At 40.2% G+C, this 18,869-nt stretch overlaps 1 protein-coding gene across 1 annotated transcript in view; it reads left to right on the top strand.

Moving 5' to 3' along the window:
• LOC124554822 (protein Daple) overlaps positions 1 to 18,869 on the top strand; it is a 188,558-nt gene that overhangs the window by 47,586 nt on the left and 122,103 nt on the right. The window contains exons 6-7 of the mRNA XM_047128485.1: positions 396 to 547; positions 6,361 to 6,442. Coding sequence (XP_046984441.1) covers positions 396 to 547; positions 6,361 to 6,442 — 234 coding nt within the window. The remainder of the gene's footprint in view (positions 1 to 395; positions 548 to 6,360; positions 6,443 to 18,869) is intronic.

The raw sequence follows: 18,869 nt of genomic DNA, 5'->3' as shown, positions 1-18,869 counted from the left end.
TTCTAATGATTTTTGATAGACTGGTAATCTCTCCCTTTGAGAATTCTACTGACATGCAAATCACTCAAGGGAAATTAAATGCAGAGATTACAGTGCGTTTTAATCATATTCTTACATTGACATATTTTCAGATTAGAGGCAATTTTTGGAGGTATATTGTCTAAACATTTTTGATGTGACTCGTAGATGCTAAGATTGTTACAGCAGCTTAACTCACTCTATCATAATGTTGTTTCCTTCTGAATTTTCCTGCTAGTTATTTTTCTTTCATTAATATGTGGGTAAATAGAGCCATTACTTCTGACTTAACAATATATTCTCATTGCTTGCATTTACTCTTTATGAAGTGTATCATAACAGTTTTCATTAAAGTACTTATACTTTTGCATTCACAGGGTTGTGTTGCAGCAGTGTGTAGACCTGAAGCCTCCCAGCCAGGTGAAACAACACCAAAATTGTCACAACAGCTTTGCGGTGGTGAAACACACCACTTGGCAGTTGAGCTAGCAGATTGGAAGTCTAGACTTCGGAAACAGCGTCAAGAATTGTAAGCCTATATTGCTGACAGTTAAGCTTTTATTTTCTAGTCTGAATGTTTTCATACATAAATAGTATTAGTGTTTATCTTTCATATTATATACTATATTGAATTGCATGCTTTAAAGTGAAACTATTCTCTGATCGTTGACACTCCCCTACTGAGTAAATGTTTCCTTCCATGGTACTGAATGAACATTTTGGAATCTTCCATAATTTTGCTTTATTGACAGATACCGAAGGTTTTGGGTGGGTGTGTGATGAAGTGTTTCTGTTATGCATCTCACTATAAATTTCATACATAACTCAAATTGTGCCTCAGTATTAGAAACATTTATTTTTCAAACAATTTTTGTGCTAGTTATTGACTTGAGCTGAATTTCAAAATTTCATGGGAATACATTGATGACTAAATTGTTCAGTTGGTGAAACAGGAAGTTGACACAGTGTTTCAGAAAAGAATTGAATATCTGTGTAGAGACATCCTGTGAGTTGACTACAGAAATTCAAAGAAATTTCTCCCATCCCAAATATTATGGTATATCTGTTCTGGGACTGTCTATGAGCTGTACTCTGTCATGCTATCACAATTGTAGATACTGATTCCGACTATGATATTGTTTGGTGTCTTAGCTGGTCAGAAGTAAACAGAAAACAGTTTTTGTATGGATTTTAGAGAGAACCACAAGAATGCATTTTAATATTCCACTAGACAAACAGTGTCATTGTTGCTTAATGTAGTCTACATGTAGACATTTGATACTCATCTTTATGATCATCCTCTGTCATCATGGATTATTCACTTAATTCCAAAGATAAAAGAATGTGGTACAAATAAAAGCCTTGTGTGAGTGTCAAGGACCTCCAGATGCAGTTTTAGACCATTTCAACAGTAGCCAGCCACATGATATTTGGTAAGGCTACCTAAATTTGTGTTGAGGTGTAACAAATGCCTCATTGTTCAAGGTGGTTAGGTGGTGATGAAGAAAGTACATACACATACACATTTTATGCATTTTTTTTTTTGCAGTATTGTTAAAAATTGTATGACAGAACATTCTTTGGCTTCTGAATGTCTCTAATATTTTGCTCTTCTATGGGCCTGATCCTCATTACTGAGATATATGTCATGTATAAGTATGACTTTGATTTCCAGATATATGTTGCTTAAAAATTTTTGAGATGTAATCACACTGATACCATTTACTCTTCTGAAATCTCAATGTATAACCACTCTCTCCCCCTTTGTCTACCACAATGTTCAATTTTTAAAACAATCACAAAATCTTGTTCAGTACTACTGCTAACTGCATGTATGTAATTGACATTTCTAGAATTTTAACTGCTATAGTTCACAGTGGTAGCTCAGTGTTAAGACACTAGAATTGCATTCAGCAGGACAGAGTCAAATCCCTTTTCGACCATCCAGATGTGTTTCCTGTAGTTTCCATAAACTGCATAAGGTGAATGCCTTGGTGACCTGTTTGAATGATACTTGGCGGAGTTCATTTCCAGTACTTGCCCAGTCTGAGCTTTTTCTCTGTTGCTTTTACTGGCCTAGAATGCTAATCCCTAATCTTCCTTCCTTCATTTAATTCTGAGTAAGGGTATTTTTCAGATGATCTAATAGTTCTGTCATGACAGTGTATTTTATTCACCCTTCTGTAACACATGGGTTGTCCTGAGTGGAAAATATTAATGAACTATTTTCATTATATTTTAGGAAAAGTATGCAAGAATGTAAAAGTTTGCATGTATGCATTTTTTTTGGCTCGTCTAATCAGGCAGTTTTTAATTGTGTTTACAGTAATTAAGTTCAGCTGTCGACAGCCAAAAGTTTGGTCTCAACACTCAGCATTTTTCACTTAATGAACATTAACATAAATGTAATAGGTGGTAAGTGACATAAAAAATCCTAGAAGTATCTGAGGATCGAACTCTGTACATTTGTATTTGTAGTCTGGCACTTCGCACAGAGATACCAAGCCACACCTATAGCGATTAGATACTCCAGTTTAATGAAGTTGATCCCTGAAAAACTAAGCAAAGTGACACAGTGTTCAGCACACTGGGTTTACATTAAGGAAAAGAGTGGGTTCAAATCCCCATCTGGTCATTTAGATTTAGAATTTCCATCATTACCCTATATTGATCAAGGCAAGGTGGTTTTGTTGAAAAGGAGACACTTGATTTCTTTCCCCATCCTTGTCCTATCTGGCCCTCTACTCTGTCTTTGACGACCTCAGCTTCAGTTGCCCTAATAACTCTTTCTTTCTTCACTTGAATGTAACACGAAGTCTCCACCTGAGGATGATAAGTCCTCAAAACACATCACATCAATAATCTGATGTATAAAAGTAATTGGTTTACTGTAATCGTATATCATATCTGTTATATACATTGAATAGCCAAAGAAACTGATACACATGCCTAATATTGCATAGGCCCCCTGCGGGCACCCAGAAGTGCTGCAACACGATGTGGCATGTCTGAAGTAGTGCTGGAGGGAATTGACACCGTGAATCCTGCAGGGCTGTCCATAAATTCGAAGGAAAATTGAGGGGTCACAGATCTATTCTGAACAGCATGTTGTAAGGCATCCCAGATATGCTCAGTAACATACATGTCTGGAGAGTTTGGTGGCCAGCGGAAATGTTTAAACTTGGAAGAGTGTTCTGGAGCCACTATGTAGCAATTCTGGATGTGTGGGGTGACACAGTGTCCTGCTGGAATTGCCTAAGTCTGTCGGAATGCACAATGGACATGAATGGATGCACATGATCAGACAGGATGCTTACATACACGTCACCTGTTCAGAGTTGAATTTAGACGTATCAGGGGTCCCATATCACTTCAATTGGGCATGCTCTACGCCATTACAGTGCCTCCACAACTTGAACTGGCCCCTGCTGACATGCAGGGTTCATGGATTCATGAGGTTGTCTCCATACCCATACACATCCATCCACTCGATATAGTTTGAAACAAGACTCTTCCAACCAGGCAACATGTTTTCAGTCATCAACAGTCCAGTGTTGGTGTTGGGCCCGGGTGAGGCATAAAGCTTTGTGTCATGCAGTCATCAAGAGTGCACAAGTGGGCCTTTGGCCCCAAAAGCTCATATCAATGATGTTCCATTGAATGGTTCACACGCTGACACTTGTTGATGGCCCAGCATTGAAATCAGCAGTGACTTGCGGAAGGGTTGCACTTGTGTCATGTTGAATGATTCTCCTCAGCCATTGTTGATCTTGTTCTTGTAGGATATTTTTCCAGCTGCAGCGATGTTGAAGATTTGATGTTTTACCGGATTCCTGATGTTCACTGTACACTCGTGAAATCGTCATATGGGAAGTTCCCCACTTCATCAGTATCTTGGATATGCTGTGTCCCATCGCTCATGCGTCGACTATAACACCACGTTCAAACTCACTTAAATCTTGATAACCTGCCATTGTAGCAGTGGTAACCAATCTAACAACTGCGCCAGACACTTCTTGTTGTATATAGGCGTTGTCGACTGAAGTGTTATACTCTGCCTGTTTACATATATCTGTATTTGAATATGCATACCTATACCAGTTTCTTTGGCACTTCAGTGTATATAAAGCACAGTGAACAGCAGACCTCAAGATGATCAGCACGTGGGTTTATAACCTCATAGTTCCACAGAGATAGAGTAAAAATGTGTTTTTTCCAGCCTCTGGCATATAGTGCCCTGCACGGCAGGCATTTTGTGTGAGGAACAATATTGGCCAGCCAGATAACGTGCTTTACAGGACAGCTCACATGTCAGGGACAAAAAGCGGTTTTCCAGGGCCCAACATGTAGGCTGCCCTGCATAACAGGTGTGTTATGTTGTTGTAGTATCGGCCTGCTTTCTTGACTTGATTTTCATGGTGGCCTGTATGTCAGGGGCAAATAAATGATTTTTTAAGCTCCTGACATGTAGTGTATCTTGCATGAACTGTATTGTAGGGGCTACATATGCCTATGAGAATGACAATAACTGGGGACAGGTTGAGATGGAAAGAGGAGTGGATGGACAGAGTGAGGGGGAGAAGGAAATGGTCAGCGAGAGGGGAGGAGGAGGAGATGTGTGAGGTAGAGGGAAGATTTAGAGTGGTAGTGGGCAGGTGGAAAAGGAAGAGGGGCATGAGGATATGGTCAGAGGGAAGGGAATGAAGATATGGTCAAAGAGAGGGCATGAAGGAAATGGTCAGAGAGAGAGAGAGGAGGTGGAAGAAATGGACAAAGAGAGGGGGAGGAGGATATAGGCAGATAGAGGTGACAGGATGAGATGCAGAGACAGACAGATGGAGGAAGAGGTGGACACAGAGATGGGGAGGAGGAGGTGAGTTCAATATATGTGTTGACTGTGTATCTGGGCAAATATGCATGAAAAGGCTAGTACATAAATCAGAATGTATGTATGTATGTGTGTATGTATGTTCCAAATCTCCTCCTAAACCACTGAATTGATTTCTATCAAATGTTGCACGTTGCACATGTAACACTTATTATCTGGAAATAAGCATGGTGGGGATAATAGCCAACTAGCTCTCATCGGGGTGGGGATCGGGTTGAAAAGGAGTTGATAGCCCTTGACATTTAGGCTCCCCTGTATGGCAGGAATATCATGCAGGTAACATCGGAATGTGTTTCAGGGGGTATTTGCACGAACAAGCATGGTTGAGTAGGGGGGTGGGAGGGGGAGAGGACATAGATAGTGAGAGGGTAAGGAAAGAGGTGGATGGACAGAGAGGGGGGAGAAGGAGGTTGACAGGTAGAGGTTGGATACGGAGAGGGACAGTGAGGAGGGAGGATGAGGTGGACAGAGAGGGAGAGCAGAAAGTGGACTGAGATAGGTGGAGGAGGGAGTGGACAGAGAGATTGGAAGGAGGAGATGGATAGAGAAAGAGGAGAGGGCTAGAGAGAGGGGGGAAGAGGAGTTACGGGGAGGAGATGGACAGAGTGAGGGGCAGGAAGAGATGTGTGCAACATATGTAACATAAGTGTATGCGAGCAAGCCACAGGTAAAAAGCTAGTACATTATAAAACCAAGGTTTATTTTTTTCAAAGTGTGGGAACTTTTTATCTGTTGCTCACTCCTCTTCTTGATCTTTCGTGTAGACTACAACATTGTTTTCTGACTGAAAGTATGTAATTTTCATTTTGTAGAGTTATTTTGCTTGATTTTCTGAAAATAAAATTCATATGTCCAAAGCTTGTATAAAGTCATGTAAAATAACGCGCACCATTCAAACTGTGCACCCACATTTAGGTTATGTTATGTGTGTCCAGTGTAGAAACCTAGTCAGAAGATGTAATGAATGGTGACATTTACACTTCTCATCTATTCAATAAAGACATAGTTATCATATATTTGCAAGTCCTGCTTTTGTTTTGCATACCGGGAAACAAGTAAGGAAGTTAACTGCATGAAACTATGATATTTCAGTTGTTGCACCGAACTGTGACATTTAATTTTCTTGCAGTTTGTTTTAACGTGCTTTTGTAGTACATTTTTGATTGTCTATCACATTTACCACATTATTTGTCTGTATTTCAATGGAAACATTGAGAATAATTGTATTTCAGTTTTACATTGACACAGGATCTTATTGGCCCTGTATTAGTGCTCCTGATTAGTTTTGACATTTACTCTAAAACTCCTCCTTAATTTTCTGTTCAACATTGAATGTGTACACATAGTAAAATGTGTGAACTCCTTGTGTAGCTTTTTGTTTTCCAGGAATTTACTAAATTAGGCCATTGTACAGAATATTTTTTTTAATCAGCTTTTTTGTGTCTCTCTTTTAGGGAAGAAAAAACTGAGGCTTTGGCAGAGGCAAAAGAAGAGCTAGAATATAACAAGGTTCTTGTATCAAAGTTAAAGCTTGAGGTACGTTTTGCCTACACTACACAGATAACAAAATATTGCAGGGAAATTTCTCAGTGAGCTTGGTGTGTGTGTGTGTGTGTGTGTGTGTGTGTGTGTGTGTGTGTGTGTGTGTGTGTGTGGAGGTGGGGGGGGGGGTTATTTTTTAAGTAAGTGGCAAGCAGCTAGCAATAAAGAAGTAAAAACATATTCTTGTTCCTGATAAGTGTCAGAATAGAACATAATGAGTGATTAATGTCCTGCCACTCTTGTTATCCATGTCACCAAGCTGTTGGCTGGGACACCACCTCTTTAGAACCTACATATTGCTGGTCCTGGTTTCACTCCTGGGACAGTCACACCAATAGGCTAATTGGAGGGGAGGGGTCACTTCAACAATTTGGAGATGACTAGGAGAGTGACAATATTATATCTTTTGAGTTACTTTTTTGACAGTGCCAACTCCAGTGATTTCGGCACTTGCATTACATGGGATGGCCACTGTTCCACTACAGGAAATAAATATCCAGCCTTGCAACTGGATCAGCAATTCTGACTGTGTTACTGGAGCCTTTGCATGCCAACTGTAAAATACAACAATTATCTCACTTTATGGACTTGGTCTTTGATTTGGAACTCTGATTGAGCACATTGTTGTTTAAGAAAACTCGTGGCAGTTTCATTGGAAGTGGTCGTAGCTCATGGTACTTTCAGTTGTAACGTCCACTCTCTTCCGTGTTCTCAGTCATCATCTCAGTGTAAATCTTGGTTTCCACAAGTTATGTTGTTCACAGCAGTGATCTATCTAGCTTTTGTCAGGCTATGACACAAAAGTAGTGATAAGCAATTTATACTCTTACGTGTTCTAGTTCATTATGGACACCAAGTTTATCGAATTGTAGCAGCAGCAAAACTATGACAGAAACAGGACTAAAAGTAAATTCAGATATAGTTTATGAAACTACAAAGACAGCAGGACAACTCTCTGAACTGCATGGCAGTCTGGGCAATGTTCCATGAGCAGCATTAACGTCACTGGTATTTGCACCAGTGTTGTCACCACCTACATTTCTAGTATTTAATTTGAAGGAAATGTGAGGCTTGTGTCTCCAACAGTTTCTGCTGTTGTACAAGCTTAGTAACAAATGTGTTACTTACGTTCAGTCAGCTTTATTATTGTCTTGTAGAAGTCACATTTACAAGCTAGTTTACAAATTATTACCACTCATAGAACCCGGCACTTCCTGTGTGATGACTTACGTAGATGCAACTGCATGTAGTGGCCACTAGTCTTGAGTTTCAGCCATTGTCATAAGTAAGTGAACCAGTTGTTTTTAGGTAAGATAAATTGCTATAGCAAATTTATACTGAACATTGTGTAAATATCATAAATCTAAATCACCTCAAAAAAAAGGAGTCGAGTTTCGCTGGTCTCCCAGTTGTCAGGCAGAATTATTGAAGGTAAAACAGTTTTAGAAGTCTGCTCTCTATCTGGTCATAATCACACCAGGAAAATGCTCAGTGATGGTGACATACATAAAAATTCAGGGTAGGTGCTGTACCATAACACAAGTTTCCACTGGCACAGAAGAACTGATTGTGTATGTGTCTAAAAAACTAACATTGGCACAGATGAATTATAGCCACATAGAAAACAGTTATGGCTATTATTGAAGATATGAATTTTTTTTTTATATCTAACAAAATTCCAGCTGGTTACAGACCACAAGTCACCGGTTTCACTTTTTGATCCGTGAGAGAATCTACCAGATAAGACTGCCCAGCGATCACAGTTGTCAGTGCTGTTTTAGAACAATTACCATTATCGATATTGATGTGTCTGCACAGGATGGAATTCAACTTTTGCACGACGACACAAGCTCAGCACAATAGGCTTTGGGGTGGTAGGACTGGACCGAGTGACACATCAGGCAATCACCATGGACAGTTGCACTGAACATTTATTTGGCACATTTAAACAAGACAAATAACAAGTAAAACCATTAACACATTTTTAAAATTACCATTTAGGTGAGAGCAAGTTACTTCAAAATTATACATTCATAAACCACGACACTTATGGCCTATTACATATTTAGTGAGTTAAAAATTATTTACTCAAAAACTATGATCAACCTGAAGAACAATCCACTAAAATTTAACGAGGAAATGTAGTCTTTCGTTACTGCAGTGATTGGTATTACCAAAGTAATTCAGAGTACAGGCAACAACAAATCAGATACCATGGTACACAACCATGTTACTTAAATGGCAGGCACCCTACAATGTAGGATATAAAATATAAAATTTCATGTGACCAAGCAACCTCGTGGGATTGAACAAACTACATCCAGAAGCAGATGCCCGCCAACTCAGCTGTTTCCAATACAGGCTCAACATGGACACCAAAACGGGAGCAGCAACTGTCACAAATAGGCACGAAAAATCCCAGAATTAGTAGATATCTACAACAGACTGACATCTGCCTTAAGTAACTAGAAATACAATAATTCATTACAGCACATCACCTGTAGAATTAATCAATCTACTAATGAACCTCAGTTAAGCAGTACAAATCTATTAACTTATGCACGTTAGGCCAGTTATACATTAAGCTGCGAGCAAACTACATACACAGCCAGCCGGGATGCGCGGGCAAAAGGGGGCGGAAAATACACAACAGCACAAGTAGGACGCAACCCAGGACCCCACACCCACTACCAAGACAAACAGCAGAAGTCCCAATAAAATGAAATCAAATGCAAGTAACTAGTGTGCAGGCTAACAGTATATCAAGACCCATCCCCCCTCCCAACGCAAAACACAAGGTGACTTACAGCAAATAGCCACATTTAAATTTGTGATTAAATTGGAATTAATTACCATATCCACATACTGTCATTGAAGGAATTCGTGTACTTTCATTAATAGAATCAGTTTCAAACTATTTAAACACACAATAACAATTGGCCTCTCAGTAACTTGTAAGAATTTATGTACCTACCCATTTAGAGTTTGACACGTGTCTCTCTCAGACACACTGTCACTTCAGATAGAAATGTAACAGTAATGTTATTGTAATTCGCAGCAAATGTATCCAGAACTTTTATCCATGTATATCTCTAGCATTTGGTCAGCTTAACTCCGTTGTGTGGTATAAATACAATAACCAGGTGGCATTTAGACAAGGACCAGCCAAACTGTTTTCAGTGGCAGTTAACACTGACAGTAGCAATCTACAAACGGAATGTATCAGCACTCCAGGCCCTAGTAAATGTTAACCATTACATCACATCACATACAGCTCTCACTAGAGCCTTGTGTACTAAGCAAGTTGAAATAAACACATTTGAGGACAGACTCAGTAGGAGCAGTAACTACCGGCCAAGAAACTGAAGTCAGCGGCACTGAACCCAGTAGTCAATTCCGGCCATGATTTACAGCACAAGCAAGGCCCTTACCCTCTTGCTTGTTTGACGAAGCCAGCCGCCGCAGATCCCCGTGCAAGGAGACATGCAAGAAGCGAAATACACCAACGGCTTCCCAGTAACGTGACTGCTTCCGTGCCGGCGATATTTGCTACAACGCTGTCACCCGGGTAAACAGCCCCTTTTAGTTGTGCTCTTCCTGCTGCCTTGCACGGCGCCTGTACTGTCTGCCAGACTTCTCAAACAAAGTTACTGTTAGGCGTCCCAAAACAAAATCCTTGCTACTTGCTAGAGCTTACCCCTCACTCCCTGATCAGCCCGGTAGGTAGCGCCACCGCGCGCTCTGCGCACACCACCAGAAAGATGACCTATACCGGCGGCGGGAATATCACTGATCGAGCCAAATGGCTCAGATAGCCACTACTGGCTCACCATTCAACACACCAATCCTGACACCATGTCACATCTACTGATGAGTCCTCATCAGGAGTTTGGTAAGCAAGAGGCACTTTTTTTTGGAGCTGGATGAAAACATTTGGGACACACTTGATGAATTGTTTGTGATGTCACAAGAGGTGACTAAGTTCACTGATTAGGACACAGTGCATCATAAACTAATATGTTATGCCCATTTTGATTGGACAGAGGACCTGCCCAAAGTGATGGAATTGGTGGTGGCTTAAAAAGAATGTTGGATGTGTGCTATATCACTCTTGAAACCCAATTTTGCTCCATTTTCATGAGATTCTTGTCTTTGCCTTTGTCTGAAATCGAAGTTGCATGATACACTTTCAGTCATTTGCAAGAAGGGATCTACAGTGATAATTGTCAGATAAGCTTTCACCCAACCTATATTTTCAGACTCCCATGTTGAGTTGCTAGTCTCCCATCAGGCACCTCCCCAGGTGGCGGACAGGGGAATGTTCACCAGATATGGTGGATACTGAGGAAATAAAATACCCAGGGCGGACTGAAACTAGCAACTGCTGCTTTGCAGCTGGGAGATGGGTCTCCAAAGGCAAAGGGAAGAAAACCCCAAATAAAAATTACCCGTCCTTTGGTAGAGGTTGGATGTAGAGTTGGTAGCTCCCTCTGTAAAAAACACCTATTACAAAATTTTGCCAAAGAAAAACCAGATGGATAAAGGATGACAGAGATGGCATGGACAAGGTTATGGGGACAGGCAACCAAACTGTGGAGACAAGAAAAGTAAGAAAAGACAGAAAAACAATAGAAATCGTAAATCAGCTTTATTCATTGGTACTTGTAATGTGAGATCACTATACTGCCCAGGAGCCCTGAAAGTGATGCTAGACCAAATAATGAACCTGAAAAGAGCATCATAGCAGTACAGGAAGTAAGACAGACTGGAAGTGGAATCCTAGAAAAGAAAGAAGAAAAAATTTTTGTACCTGTAGTAAAAGGAACCATAAGTCTGGGACAAGATTTGTGGTGCATCACCAACTAAAGCACTTAGTAGTAGGATTCAGCCTCATAAACCCAAGGCTATTGACACTTAGGATAATAGGGAAATTCTTCAGTTACTCCATAATTAATGCCCACACACCAACTGAAGAATCGGAGGTTGAGGAGAAAGAAGGTAGCTACAAATCTCTGGAAGAGCATATGACGAATGCCCAGGGCATGATATAAAAATACTAGCCAGAGACCTAACACCCTGGCGGTAACAGAACAGATCAGTAGACCAATAATCCGCATCTATAGTAAATGTGCCACAAGTAATGACAACAAGGCAAGATTGATACTATCTACTTCTAGAAACATTTTCCCCACACAAGGAAATACATAAGGGAACATGGACAGCACCAGAAGGAAATACAATAAACAGCTTTAGAATCAGAGGAAGCAAGGGAACAATACCTGGAGAGAATAATTCAGGCAGAAACACAAGGTTGCATAAAAGCTGGAGGAATGTTGTCCAGTACTTTGGAAATTAAAAATGGAGTACGGCAATGTGATGTGCTGGCATGCCTCCTATTCAATGCTGCGTTGGAAAATGTGATGAGTGAAGCAAATATCTTGAATATGGGATTGATTTTTCATAAATCTGTGCAGATACTGGCGTATGCAGGTGACATCGACATAGTTGCAAGAGCGGCGATGGAAGAGACATTCACTGCTCTTGAACAGGCCAACAGGAATATAGAACTAAAAATCAATGAGCAGAAAAAATACCTAGCTGTTGGGAAAGCGCACAGTGAGAACATGTTGGCTGAAATAACGACGGTAGTTATACGTTTGAAAGAGTTCAGCTATTTCTCAATGCAAGGGATGCTTATGCATACACCCTTCATAAAGAAGTTTGTGCAATGGTGAAACAGTGGTAGGTCTGTACAATCCGCCTGTGTGAATGATTTGTTTAAATGCAAAGTTTAAAACTTCAGCTTGCCATTTTCTGTCTTCTGTCACCACATCAGACTCGTCTATGAGGGACTGAACCGAAGCCTTTGGCCCACTTAGCAATTTTACATAGGCCAGAGTTTTCTATGATTCTCAGCATGGTTTTGTGCATCAGTCTTTTTGTATGTGAATTTCTACTAGCTTTTGCCTGTTGACATTTCTGCATTATTTTATGAACCGAGAGTGCAACACACTCTTGTTTTCTTAGCATTTTCTTAATTTTGTTATTAAGCCACATTAGGTCATTTCCGCTTAACTCAGAGTGTGTTTTACACTCAGTTTAAACTTTGCCCATAATTCCTCTACATCCATCATACTGGAAATAAATGATGTCCATTCATTTTCCTAAGTAGGGACATAAAACTGCTTATCTGCTGAATAAAACGTTCTCGGTTTTCCAGCCGCATAAATTCAAATAAAATGCTCGAGCTTTCGATGGCCATCTCCGCCATCATCGTCAGGAGTTCACTGACTGCCGGGGCTGTTACGGTCTGTCGCTTATATAGGCATGATGACATCATCAGCAGCCAATCAGATCGATCCAATGTGGTGCGCGCGCCCGTAAGTCAACCTGGGCAGCTCGTGGCAGCACCGGTGACGTCAGGTGGTGCCAGGGGGAGGCGCCACGTTTGAAACTGCCGCTCCCGTGTTGCGCATCTGTCTCTGCTTTCTTTCGATGTCCAACGCTTATCTGCTGTTTCCAGCATAAAACATCTCCTAGCCTTCTCAATGGATTTATTTACTTCAGTAACCATCGTGGCTATGATGAATTTGTGGCCACTAGTCTCTGCCTGTAAGCTGACACCATCAATAATGTCAGGCCTCAATATCTAAAATATTTCCATCATCTTTGGCTTGCCGGACTAGTTACTCAAGATAGTTCCCAGAGAAAAATGTTCAGAGCTAATATGCAGGACTGTGTGTTCATACCGATGTGTTAAATTAGTAGATGTCCCACTCTAGACTCGGTAGATTAAAGTCACCACCGGCTAATATTACACAATCGGTGTACTCGCAGTTTGCTGAGTGCTGAGTTTCTTTGAATGATTCTTCAACTGTTGCAACAGCACTGTCTGATTTAATATTGACCTTGATGGACATAATAATTTTGTCAATTGCAGTGAATACTCCCCCTCTTGTGCTGTATAACTTGCACCTTTGATATGTGTTCCATGCCTTATGAAATATTTTAGAGCTTTCTACTTTGGATGTCATCTTGCTCTCAGTTCTGAGTATAAATTCAATGAAAACCTTTCCTCTAGGGCGGTAAATTCAGATAATTCGTTGCAAATGTTTCTTCAATTTCCTGTTAAAATCTTGATGTATGAAGTGTCTTTAATTTGTATGCAATCTGACTTCATTTCCTGCGTATTGACTGACAGGCATTCATCAGAGGACATGACATTACAACTAAAAATAAAAACGTGTTAACTTCACATGTACTTTGCTGCTACTGAAGCAGCTGCTTCCTGTGTATAGTGCATGCATGCATCCTACAATTCTGCACCCGATAATGCAGGTCCAGAAATCTTCAGCCAAAACTGTTACAGAATTGACAATACCTCTGGTTGAGACATACAACTTGGCTCCAAAGCAAAGGGCCTCCATCAATTATGGGTATGATACTGCAAATTATAAGCTCTGCTTGCATCCTGTGAGCAAGGCCAGCAGTCTTAATCTCTACCGGCCCTGTGTCGAATCTCTACCAGCCCTGTGTTGGAACTGAGAATGACCTCAGAACCCAAGCAACAGGTGTCATTGGTGTGTATATGAGCCACAAGTTACAAATGCCTGAACATTTGATAGCCACAGCCAGAGCCTCTGCATGTGAGCTTCACCCCCCTCCCCACATCTCCCACTTCACTTGTCATATGTACTGAGCAGATATTGGACTTCTTTTTATCCGTGGATGCTATTACCCTATAAAACATCTAACATTGCAGCTTTTGCATACCGTGCAGGTTCCATTTGGAAAGCAGGAAAGAGATACTGGCAGAAATAAAGCCCTGAGGGTGGGTCATGAGTCATTCCTGGAATGCTCAGTCAGGCCATGAAAGGCAAAGCTTTCAGGTTCGAGTCCCCATCTATCGCACAGTTTGAATCTACCAGGAATTTTCTATATTATTTTGGTAGTAAAAAACTCATTTTCACTCTCCTACCATGAAAAGGCATGATTTTCTCAAATGACCTGCTATTTCTGGGATGGCAACATGTCTCAAAAGCCTGAAAAATTGGAATCCTCAGGGAAAATGAATTTACTGAAAAATTGAGGGAAATATGAAGGAATTTGTAAGATTTGTAGATGAAAAGAAATTTTCAATGTCATTTTGGTATAAATCACTCTGAGAATCTGCTTTGGAAACAATCGATTGTGGAGTCATGTAAGGGAAGGTAAAGAATTGTGTTGAGTTGTTGTAATGTTTGTTGCTCGATAATGGCTCGCCAAATGGTGGTGGATGACAGTAGGAATGGAATCTACAAGGACAGCAAGCACTTGTAACTTACAGATTTGTTAATAACACTATAATTTTTTTAGAATTTTGTTAAACACAAGTTTTTAATTAATTAGCTAAAGTTATAATCATTAATGAGATAATTACATTTTTTTTCTTGTGCACTCAATGATGTGATACACATTGCAAGGTCCTCCACATAGGGTGCAATGGCATCTGTCGGTGGGGTTGTGATGTACATGTGGCACAACTGGAGGTTGACTTCCTTCCATTTATTATTTGTCATCACTGGTGTGTTGAGGAGGCTGTGATGCATATGTTTTGCTTTTTCCTGACTGTCTTCCAGGAGTCTGGAACTTTGTGGAGTGGATATCGTGCTATGAGCTGCAATGAGGTCTTCAATGAAGAAGATTGTGTCTGCCAAGATGTAGGTCATTTTGTTTTGTGTGTACTTTGAGATGCATAGCATTCTTTTCAGATAGACTGACTTGTCTCCCTCGAGTGGCTTGAGATTTAATTATGTGAGATGGCCCCATATAAGTTGTATGGTACGTGATGCAGTTGACTAAACCCTTATGTTGAAAACTGTCAGGGCTGTTTTTACAGCCTGCAGTGTAATTTCTAGGTACTTTTAGGTTTGAATATTTACAGTTCTCATTCCTCACAAGTGAATTTGTCACTGTTAGCCATCTTTACTCCTTTCCTGAATGTCATTGCTTTTGTCTTGTCCTTGTTTATGATGAGGGTTATTTATTTATTTATTTATTTATTTATTTTTTTGTTGAAACACTCTTCCAGTTTGTTAATGGCTCCGTGCAGGGACACTCTTATTTCTGATAGTAGGATCATACCATTAGCATACAGTACATTCTTACTTCTTCTGATTTGGATCATGTCATAGGTAAGTGTGTTGAATATAGTGGGACCTATAGGACCTCCCTGCTGTACTTTATTCTTTTGCTGGATTCTTTGGAACTGTATTAATTCATCAAGGATTGTAACTGTGTTTTATGGAGGATGCTTGCTATGAACTTGAGGGTCTGGTTTTTTGCACCTAGTACTGGGTGTAGTTTCTCCAATACTCTGCTCCACTCTTCTCCTTTCTAACCCACTGGAAGCTTGTTTGAAGTCAATGATGACTGTGTAGGTATGACCTTTGGCTTTAGATAGGCTTCACTCATGAACGGGAGAATGTGTCCCATGACTTGGGTAGTTGATCTTTGGGGAATAAAACCAAGCTGTTCCCAAGGTATCACAGTCATCTTATTGTCAAGGATCTTTTTAAGTATGATGTTTATTCTTTCCCAAGCTGATCCCTCTATAGAAATCCAATGACTCCTGCAATTCGTTTCATTTGTAAATCAATTAAACTGTTGATTCTCTCCGTATTTTGGAGATGTCTTTGATTTTTAGACATATGACAATATTATGAAAAAGATAGATTGCTACTCACCAAACAGTGGATATGTTGAGTCGCAAATGGGCACAACCAAAAGACTGTCAAACAACTAAGCTTTTGGCCAAAAAGACCATCAGAATTAGAAAACACACACACACACACACACACACACACACACAGATGACCACAGCCAGAGATCGTGGTCATGTGTGTGTGTGTGTGTGTGTGTGTGTGTGTGTGTGTGTGTGTGTGTTTGTGTGTTTGTGTTTGTGTTGTCTAACTCTGATGAAGGCATTTTTGGCCGAAAGATTACTTGTTAGTCTCTTTGTTGAGCCTATCTGTGATTCAACATCTCCACTATGTAGGATGTCAAATCAAACACCTTCCAGATGTTTAATTTCCAAACTTATTTTATTTGGATACCAGTTTTGGCGATGTACTGCGCTGCCTTAAGGCCCTGACTGATGTGTAGGAAGATTTCAACTCGGTTCTCTTAATGTAGTAAATTGCCAAAACAGGTAGCCAAATAAAATAAGTTTGGAAATTAGATGGCTGAAAGGTGTTTGATTTGACATCCTGTAGCAAACAGCCAAGTCCTACAATCATCTCTGAAAAGAGGGACATACGGAGTCTCCACTGTTTAGTGAGTATCAATCTGTCCTTTTCATAATACTGTCGTTTTTCCATCCTGGTTTTTCCATTGTTTGATTTCTAGATATTTGTTGGGTAGGGTTGTTCAGAGCTTCACAGTTTATAGCATTTCTTTTTTCATTAGCTCATACGAGATAGTGTCTGGGGGTAGCTGCCTTACATAGTTTGCTTCATGGGGTTGCTTTTCATTCTTCATCTTCCCTTATTCTTTCTTTTTCATTTAAGAGGGTACTTCCTTTGATTTTATAATGTGAGCTCTTCTTATGGAGTAGGTTTCTCAAGTGGTTTTCTTGTACTGTCATGTAGATGTTTTGTTGTCCGTGGTTCCAAGGCTCTGTAGGGCTTTGCTCCTGCTTGCCATAGTAATTCTTGTTCCGTGTCTGAGTGTATTACTGTTTATTTTATTTCAGGATCAAGTTATATCTTGTTCTTGTATGCATAACCACTAAGTGATCAAATGTATCTAGACTCCCCTATGTTAAGCAGAATTGAGCAGTAGATGTCATGAGAGGTTGTCCTATCAGTATAAAAGGAGACAGGGAGTATGGGTTGTTAGCAGAGAGGTAACAGCAGACTGGGTCGGTCAGAGAGCACAGTGACTTTGAATGTGGATTATTCATTATGTGTCACTGAAGTAACAGATCCATTAGGGACATTTCAAACCTTGTAAAGCTGCCCGAGTTGACTGATGATGATATGATTGTGAAGTGGAAACATGAAGGTACAATGACAGCAAAACTAGGACCAGGGAGACATCAAATACTGACGAACAGTAACCATTGAGCAGTGTGAAGGGTTGTTTGCAAACAATTGCATGAAGCCAGCAGAATGAATCACTCATGAGTTCCAGAATTCTGTCAGCAGTCCACCTAGCACAATGACTGTGCATGGGAAGCTAAAAAGAATGGGCTGCAATGATGAGCAGCTCCTCTGTAGTCAGTGCTAAACAATGCTTGAGGTGGTGTAAAGAGTGGCACCACTGGGCTTTGGATGACTGGAAGCAAGTGATTTGGAGCGAAGAATCATACTATATCCTGTGGCAAGCCGATGGAAGGATCTGAAATTGACAAATGCCCAAAATGTGTTACCTGTCATCATGTGTAGTGTCAGTGGTGAATTAGGAGGAGGTGGTGGTATGGTGTGGGTGTTTTTCATGGTTAGGTTGTGGTCCCCTTATTGAGCTAAAAAAAAAAAAAAAAAAAAAAAACAAAAAAAAAAAAAACAACAGTAAATGTGTTAGTATATTAACACATTTTTCCTGTATTGTGTACTGTGTACATTAGAGGAACAGTTTGGATAGGACAGTTTCTTTTTATCAGCATAACAATGCATCCTGTCATAAAACGGCATCTGTGACGTGGACAGTAATATTCTTTAAATGGGCTGGCGTGCTCAATGTCCTGATCCAAACCAATGGAACACCTCTGCAATGAGGTAGAATGTCAACTTCACTCTACGCCTCAGTGTTGAACATCATTACCTTATCTGGTTTTGACTCTTGAGGGAGAATGGGATGCCATTTGTCTACACACATTCGGAAACCTCGTTGAATGTGTCCCCAGCAGTGTTCAAACCATTATAAAGGTGAACGCTGGACACTCCCCATATTATTGTCCGCCAATTTGTGTGTGGTTACTTTTGATCATATAGTATAGCTGTCTCAGATTTTCGTTGTTTGCATTTGTCTTTTTCAGTTTTTCCAGTCCCAAGTGTTTTCTTATGTAACATTTACTGTCAAAGCAGCATTTGCTTTTCCTCTTCTGTGACCAAGGGGACACTAACTGCATCACTGATTCAGTTAGGTTCCACAGTGCATCATCAATTTTGTCTTTAGTATTTCTTCATCACCTATATTCTGCACTAGTAGATTGGGAACAATTTTTTTTTTTGGAATGCTTCGTTGTTCACTTGGTGTGCCTCTCTCTACTGTCATAATCTGAAATTTAACCATTACCAGGAGGCATTTCCTTATAAGGATTCTAGCAGAAGATGTGGTGGTTGTTAAACTTTGGAGCTTTATCTCATTTTCACTACAGAACATAAGGTCTATGGTACTAGAGCTGTTGTGTGAGTTGTAAGTTTCATTCTGAGCTTTATTG

Source organism: Schistocerca americana, chromosome X (genome assembly GCF_021461395.2).
Source record: "Schistocerca americana isolate TAMUIC-IGC-003095 chromosome X, iqSchAmer2.1, whole genome shotgun sequence".
Taxonomy (NCBI): Eukaryota; Metazoa; Arthropoda; class Insecta; order Orthoptera; family Acrididae; genus Schistocerca; species Schistocerca americana.
Note: the sequence above shows the minus strand (reverse complement) of the source record. Positions and strands in the feature narration are given on the sequence as shown.